At 38.0% G+C, this 8,592-nt stretch overlaps 1 protein-coding gene across 1 annotated transcript in view; it reads right to left on the reverse strand.

The window, feature by feature from the left end:
* LOC104405720 (BRCA1-A complex subunit BRE-like) overlaps positions 1-2,600 on the reverse strand; it is a gene marked incomplete at its 5' end in the record, with an annotated part of 39,173 nt that extends 36,573 nt beyond the window's left edge. The window contains 2 exons of the mRNA XM_010014499.1: positions 457-527; positions 2,501-2,600. Of these exons, the coding sequence (XP_010012801.1) occupies positions 457-527; positions 2,501-2,600 (171 nt within the window). The remainder of the gene's footprint in view (positions 1-456; positions 528-2,500) is intronic.
* Between the last annotated feature and the right edge of the window lie 5,992 nt (positions 2,601-8,592).

The following is an 8,592-nucleotide window of genomic DNA, read 5'->3' on the forward strand; positions in this document are numbered from 1 at the left end:
CTGACAGCCCTTTCTCTCTCAAGATCCTGCTCGGCAGTGGGAGCAGCTGGTCTCCCAGTCCTGCCTTCCTGCGAGCAGTGGTTTCTGGCTTCTGCAAGGCTTGGAACTGTACCCACTTTCCCATCCTCCCACCTCAGTCAGTGGTTGTTACTGTAAGACCCCTCCAGTCATTTATTCAGAAATAAGCACACTTCTTTTGCACAAGGAGAGAACCCCTACTGTCCTTTTCCCACTATCAGCTATTTTCCAGTAAAATCAGATCAGCAACTGGCACACAAGTAACGCTGAACTTCATTCCAGCACTGCCACAGAGGGACAATCTACACACATCATTCTGTGAAAAATGACCAGATTCCATCTAATCCAGTGGACAGCTGTCACACAACCAAAGACCATGTGCAGAAAACAACACGTTCCCCCATGCTATAGAAAATAATGCATCAAAAGAAAACTTACGTTCCAAAGTGACTCAGGAAAGCTGCAATATACTCTCTTCTCTTATGGTATCCCTGAATAACATACTGTACCTTAAGAAAGAAAGAGACAAACAAATCCAGAGCTATAAAAAGATAAAAAAAGCCAATGGTCCCAATTTATCATATATTCCTTGTAAAGGAAGATTTATGTTTGACACGGTAGCAGTTCTGAATCCTACATTTAGCTTGCATGATTTCCCTAAAGAATCACAAATTGCCTTTAAAACAAACACTGAATCTTGCACACGGAAAATCTTGTAAAGAAACCTCTTCACTCACTTCTGAGTGAAACTTAGTGTTTCACAATATACTGAAGCGCTGTTTAACGGCACAAGATGAAGAGTGAAGAAATGTGTGGCCTTCCCTTACTGAAGTTTGAGCAGGAAGCCGCGATAAGCAAATTATAATTACCTGAACTGACAGTTGTTTCAGTGACAAAATAACATTCTGATTATAAAATAAAATTAAAAAAAAAAAAATTCACAACTGATCTTGGGTGTTTTCTGAAGACTGCACCTCCAACAAAATCTTCTTAACACTAAGCTCTCTCAGTGGTTTCATGCTGACTCAGGGAGCCACCTACTCCACTGTGAGCATCAATTTCTGAGGTATTCTGGGTTTTGAAAGACTTCCATCCTGGCAAAACCCAACAATGCTAAACTTGGAAGACTTCAGGCAAAATTCTCCTCACACCGTGTATGTTTTCTTATTGATTTGAATGGGATTACTTAGCAGAACAGCATGAACAGGGTCTGACCCATAACAGAAACAATGCACGTGTTGTCAGGCTGCAAGAGCATCTGGTTTACAACTGTTTACTTCCAGCACTTACAGTATGGTTCCATATGTGATTCCCTATATAAATCCCTTTGTTATCCAGAATGAAAACTAACATTTTAAAAACCCTTTTTACCCACTGAACATGAAAAGAAAAGGAAGAAAATTTTTCTTGGCTATGGTAATACCAGAATTCCTTGGCTGGCAAATGCTTTCTCAAATTTTTTGAAAAAGCTTTGATACAATCATTGCTGAGACCTATCTTGTACCCCTTAAAATTACATTTTATTTATAAATTGAGACTTATTGCATTTTGTAAAAACCTGCAATTATTTTGAAGGTTTTGTGTAGGATCTGAAATGTTATTTTGGGAAAAGGAAAACATATGACAAGTTTGCTTAAGTGACTTTGTTTAAGAAAGGATAAAAACAGTCCTGTATACTTGCAGATTTTAAAAACAGAAAGTAATTTGAACAGAAAACCACAACAAAAACAACTCTAAAGATAGATTCCAATATAATTATGGAAACGCATTCTGAAGAACTTTTTCTAAAAGATAAGATTATTTTCCTCATTTGGACAATTGAAGGTAAAAATAATATACAAATAGGAGGTCTGTTACAGGCAGATTCCTAGATGTTGGCACCTGAGCTTTGTTTTGAAAATTACACTTAAATAACGGAGATGCTTTCAAAATACTATACTCACTCTTTTTTGTTTAAACAGCAAGCTAACCAGAATGTAGCCTTTTCAGTAACCTTAAATAGCTGTTGCTGTATAAACATCCAAATAGACTGCTGATTCAGTTCATCTGGATGAAACATCTGAGAAGAAAATCACTGAAAGTACTCAGAACCTACAATGATGACTATGGTATGAGAACTTTCAACTGGAAAAATAATATGCAAACAACATCTGTATTTACTAGCGAAATAATATGCTACAGTTGTTGTACAATATGTACAAAATAACATTTTGTCCTAAATCGTAACATGTCAAGGTAAGAAAATCCCACTCCAGGATCTGATCCCAAACATGCTTTTTTTACCTAAAAGAGTCATTGTATTCTCTGCTTAGGTGCTCAGCTTTTACCAAGAAGGTATTCCTTGTGTAGCTCACCTGAAGTGTAACATGCTTGGACTACCTGGCAGAAGAAAAATTATGTCTATGGAAATGCTATAGTGCGTTACTGCAAGACAGTACAGCACATAAAGGAAAGGGAAATTGAGTTCTCTTTACTAACTTACCTTGTTTGTTAGCAGCTGGCATACTTGAGGTACATAGTCGATAAGACAACCTCCACCAGGAAAGGCTGGGATGTGAAGGGCAGATGATCCTCCAAGCGCACTAGAAATATAAGTTAATTTAACATTACATTACATGTGTCCCTAGGATTTCTACACTGTGCTCTTTTCCTATTCTTACAGTCAGAGGGCCTTAATGAGCAAGTGAATTTTATGCTGTGGTGATATAAGAAGTATTGAGTGATACCGTCTATAAAAACAGGTTATACCATGACCCACTGTAATTAAACTACTTTAATCAAGAATATCACTAACGCAAAGCATTCTCTCAGGAAATAGCTTTTTCTGTTTTAAACAGTTCTGTTTCTTAGCCTTCATCAGTAAGATGTGGACCACTGTAGGTAAGATATCTTGTTAACACAGCAGGAGAGGACTCCGAGTCTTGAATTATTCAAATAAGTCAAAACAGCTACAAATAAGCAAAATAATTAGGACTGAGAAGTAATGGACTGATATATGCAAATGACAGTTATGCCATCTACTCCAATTTTGGGCCTTCCAATACAACACAGAGGTTAATGTACTAGATCAAGGGGGCAATGGGGCAGAAATATTAGGCACACAATGTAAGGGGGGGGATGCTGAAAGAAACGGGTTTGTTCAGTCTTAAAAGAACAATGAGGAGGAAAGGGGGGTGATATTGAAGAGGGAAGTTGAAGGAGTATTGATGCCTTCAATCATCTAATGGAAAAATACAGAGAAGATGGAGCCAGTCTTCTCTTAAGTGCACAGTGACAGGATGAGTAGGCAATCCAGACAGGTTTCAACAAAGGAAGTTCTGGGTAGCTATTAGGAAAAAGATTGTCCCAACGAGTGTAATCAAATACTGGAAGATAAGCCCAGAGGGGCTGGGGCATCTCTGTCCTCAGAGGTGCTCAGCTGAACAACTGCCATGAGCATGCTGATCTAAGCCGGCCCCGCTCTGAGGAGGTGCTTGGTCAGGTAATACCCAGAGGTCCTCTCCAGCCTACATTGGTTTATGATTTATATTCAGTGATTCTATGATTTTGTTCATCCCCAGAAGTAAGTAATATGAACAAAGGTATTAACTCTGTCCATACACAGACTGGAAATCTGAATGGTAGGAATCCACAGAAGATAACTTCAGAGGTGTATTTACACACTGTAATCAATTGCCTTTATCATAGGATGGAAGACTGAAGCATGCCTGCTATTGCTGAGGATAATGGCTTCTTTGGTGTGGGAAGATCTAGCACTTCTTATTTAAATCAGGTTGCATAAGGCAACAATCAGCTAAAGTCCATGCTATGTTCTTCCAGCAGTATTGACCTAAATCTTTCTTATAGTCTTTTACCAATCAAGAAGGGTATAAATTTGCATTACACACTGTGGCTTACATCATTCACTAAACATCCAGAACCTTGTTGGGTACAACTAAAAAGCTTCAAAAGCTAAGTTACTTTGTGGCCTCCTGTTTACATGCTGTTTCCATGAAAGATTAAACAGGCTGGAAAGAAAGTTCTCCCTTGCAAAACAAGGCTCTTATTCTCCAACAGGACCTGCCCTTGTGTTTTCCCCAGTGCTTGATAAGATATCACTTTGGTAGGTATAAAGGTCTACAGTCGTACATCCCTTTGAAGAAACAGAGCCTACATAAATCATAAAACCCAAACTCATAATGAGGTATATAGAAATCTGCTACTCAGGCAAAACAGTCTGGGTTCAGCAAACTGTTCACCACATGGAACAGTTCTGCAGGTCTGGATTTTGCATATGCAATGATGAAAAAAAAAACCCAACCATTGAGCACACCACAGCTATATAAAAAAACAAACAAACTTTTCCAGGAGAAGTAAGACTCCAACGGGATGAAAAAAAAAAACAACCCAGAATTCAGTTTCCTTGCTGCTACCCTCTTACTGAAATTACTCACACGGGAATATAATTTTGCTACTTATGGATGTTAAAAACAGTGAAACAGTGAAGCGTGACTATGAGATTATTGCTAAGATGGAACATTCCTGAAACAGTAGTTTGCTCTTAGGAAATTGAAAGTATGCTGGGTCCATCAGTCCTTAGTGTTGGAGAACGAAGAACTTGTCCCTCGTGGTATGTTACAAGGGGGTTGTAAGCCTTTAAGACCCTGTCTTTCAGTTTATTATACTCCTTAAATGCTTATGTAAATATATCCATAAAAGCCTCCAATCTCATACACAGAGCAAACCGTACTGTCCGTTTTGCATTCTGCCTTGCCTCATTTGCAACCAAGTCCAAGCTCCCCCTCAGCATGGAGATACCACTGAAGATGTTCAGATGACTACAACAAGAATTACAGACTCCTCTCACGGTTACAATAGCAGGCATGAAATTAGAAGTAATCGCTAACAGATTTCACATGCAAAAAAAACTTCCCCTCCTATATCATCAGCTTCCAATACATCTTCCAGACTGAATTATTATGATTTGTGAATAAGAGCTTCCCATTTCACCTCTATCCATCTTTTGAAAGTAGTCAATCCATAAAAACTTGTTGACAAAAATGGGAATTCAACCCTTCTCAAATGAAAAACAGACTGCTACAAGGTGTGGTTTCCGAGAAAGAGGTCCCTCCACAGAAAGAAGGCTGGAAATTCTAGTGTAATTATCCTCTGAAAACAGAATAAAGCTGTACAATATGTAATTTATGTTCTGTAGAAATAATTACGGGTAGGGAAAATTACGAGTGGCCAAGCATCTTTGTTCCCTCTATTGGGTCAGAGAATCTGCTTATTAAATATTTTAATAAAATACTGCATTTGCACAGGACCTTGCCTCTGACCATCGCAAAATGTTCTATAAACATTCAGTAATTAAGGTACATTTGCCTAATGAAACTTATATTTACCTTTTATTTTTAAACACGTAAGGAAGTTATTGCTCAGAGTTTGATTTGGCTATGCTGTTCTATGCCTCTGTCATGCCAAAGCAACATATTTGCAGTACCTCACAACCATGAGACAGGACAAGAGGCTACAGTAATTCCTTTGACCCTGTAATAAACCTGCAGGTGAAGGAAGAAGTGACTTATGAAATGTCAAATAAGAAGGATCTGTAAAAGATGCAAGGAAATATGTAAAATGGAGAAAATTAGGCAAGGGAATTTCAGCACACAGCTCAGTATCTAATGCTACTTTTTGAAGCCCCTCAAAGCCCAGTCAAAAATGTGTAAGACAAAGAATGCCATAAAAAGCCTTCTATAATCAAGGGCATTCTATTTGCCAAGAGATTTCACCAGCAGAAGCTAAAGACTCCTGCACATCAGACCTGCTTTCCAGATAGCTGGGACTCTTGGAGCACAGATCTTACATACCTCCATTTGTGATTAAGCTTTCCTTCTTGGTATCACTATTGTACACCCCTCACAAATGAAAAACATTTTTATACTTTGGAATAAAGACAATTATAACATCACACTATCAGGTTTGGTGACACTCATTTATCAAGACAACAACAACAAAACAAACAAACAAAAAAATCGAGATATGATAGAGAAGTTATTTTATTTTTAACCACAGCCTAATTAATACTGCTCCCTTACAGCTGCCTGTATAAGTCTAGACACAGCACAATCAATTGAATTGTGTTTGATTTTGAAACAATTTTTTTCCAGTAGCTAGCTTTTAAAGGCTAAGATTTTAACAGATTTTGATACTGGCTTTCTGTAACTATCAGAATTCATGAAGCAACAGTCTTAGTGGATTCTGTTTCATCAGGACTGGTACCAAATGAGGATAAATACATGGTAGGTCTACCTTATCCAGGAGATAAGGTTGTATGAACACACTGGAACACAGAGACAAAGATCTGTTGTCCTCAGCATTTTATTCCCTTGTTGTCATCCTCAACCTACTCAGCTGCAAACCAACTTCAGACACCTCACTTTAAGACAGACCAGAGACTCTTTTGCTTTCCTGGGTTTCCAGAGTGTCAGACACAATGTGGTTCTGATCCATGGTCTGTGAATTAAACTGGATTTTGTCAGGAACTCACCACTGAATTCAACAAGAGCAGCAGTCAGCCTGCATTAATAGCAGTTTTGTTCTGTGACGTGCTGAAATACAAGTGCAGAGTGTAGCTGGAGTATGTTTACATTTGTGCTGGTGACTGGTGCATTCCAAGAGACTTGCTCTGTCTGTCTCTCAATGGATCTATTTATTCAGACCCACATACAAAATGCAAAGTTATTTCCCATTTCTTGATAGCTTACAATTACATTAGAATGTCTTTCTCCTTTCATTCACCTTACTTCTTCCATGCAATCCGTTTTGCTTCCCCCTTGCTCAGAGCAGAAAAATGAAGGTTTCTCTAGATTGCTGGGAAACTTTTGAACTGACTCTGGAAAATGAGGATGATTTTAGACACTCCCTACTTCTTGCAGGGTTCCACAAGAATAAAAATGCCACAGTTCATAAAGTTATGTGCTAACGCCGCTTAGAGTTAGGCACCTGTACATGTGTAACACTGTCTATATAATATTTTGCTCTCTTTTTTGCCTTTACCTGTTATTATTCCCCATCTCCCAAAACTGTTACTTTTGCTCCAAGGGAGGAAAGAATAAAAAAACATGTATTTGGGAAGGAAGTCCAGCACTGTAAGAAGAATGGTATTTATCCCTGAATACAGTGTGAATGTAGCATTAAGGAGCTTTACACCAAAAGAAAGTGGTAAATTATACTGATTGCACTCAGCAATGTTCCTAATCCAATGTATTCTTTCTGCATAAAAATAGGGAAATAATTTCAATGATTGTGAACGATACAGTTGAAGATTTGTCTAGCTTTGAAAATGTAAATAAACAAGAAACTTGCCTCTGCATGGAAAGACTTTTTATACTGGTTTAAAATAACGAAGAGCTTTTCTCTCAGTGTGGCCAATGTTAAAACATGTTTAAATCTACGTACTAGTGATGGAAAATAGACTGCAGACTTTATAGACTATAGCCCTTGCTTTTAGCAGGATACACCCTTCTTAACTCTAAGTTCTCACCTGCCTTATTTTGAAACTGAAGCACACTGCAGACCTACACAAGCATTTAAAGGGTTTATTACTCATGATGACTATAAGCAAGAGTAGCCTGAAGCATATGGAAAGAAATTCCCTTCTTTTTGCTCTTTTTTCCTGTTTCGAGCCTCATGTTATGGGCTTTGATCTCCTTCCTGTTCTCTTTCTCCTTTGTTGCTGAAGTAAATAGTTGACTTTTTTTTCCCCCTCTTTTGCAGCTTCATCACTTTAGTACATTACACCATTTGGCACAGGACACATGAGGAACCACATCAAATAAAAGCACGTGACCACAAAAGCTGCCTTACCGACCATGAGCCCAGATTTGCTGTCAGTTTACCATTTTTCAGACTTGCTCAACCGTAACCAGATCCTCCCTTATCACATGAACAACATGGTGCTTGGCAGAAGCCTTGGGCTATTGCTTCGATCAGCAATACAGAGCTTAACGGTAACAGAACTGAACATTAGTCGTTACTGAAAAGTCGATCAATCTATGTTTGTGACAGAGTTTTCTCCACTTTCTAGTAGCACTCCATTTAAAGCAACCATAATTAACATATTGTTTGTGCACTCAAATCTGCTACAAGCTAAAGTGTGTTCAGAAAGTTTCCATTCTATTTTAAAGAAATATTTTTTACTTATAATTCCTACTTCAATATTGGTAAAACAGAAATGTATGTTTTCAGCTAAGAGATATAATTTGAGGTAGGTACATCGTTAAGTGTACAGAAAAAAAAAAAATACAATCACAAATAGACCTAGAGGGAAAACTATGCCAAGTCTACTTATTTGGAGAAAGAATTCTGGTCAAACTCAGACTGAAAATCTGGCCATTAGAGCTGAAAGGATACTATATTTTTTTCCTTGACCCACTAGAAGTTCAGGGTAAATTCCTCTGAGCTCCTCCTGACAAGTGACTGGAAAAAATATGAAATAATCACTGTAAAAACCAAATACTAAAACCAAAATACATTTTAGTTCCACAGACTGTGCAAAAAACTGCAAGTCAGACTTTCTGAGCCTTATTTGCA

This window comes from Nestor notabilis, unplaced genomic scaffold (assembly GCF_000696875.1).
Source record: "Nestor notabilis isolate BGI_N333 unplaced genomic scaffold, ASM69687v1 scaffold32205, whole genome shotgun sequence".
Taxonomy (NCBI): domain Eukaryota; kingdom Metazoa; phylum Chordata; class Aves; order Psittaciformes; family Psittacidae; genus Nestor; species Nestor notabilis.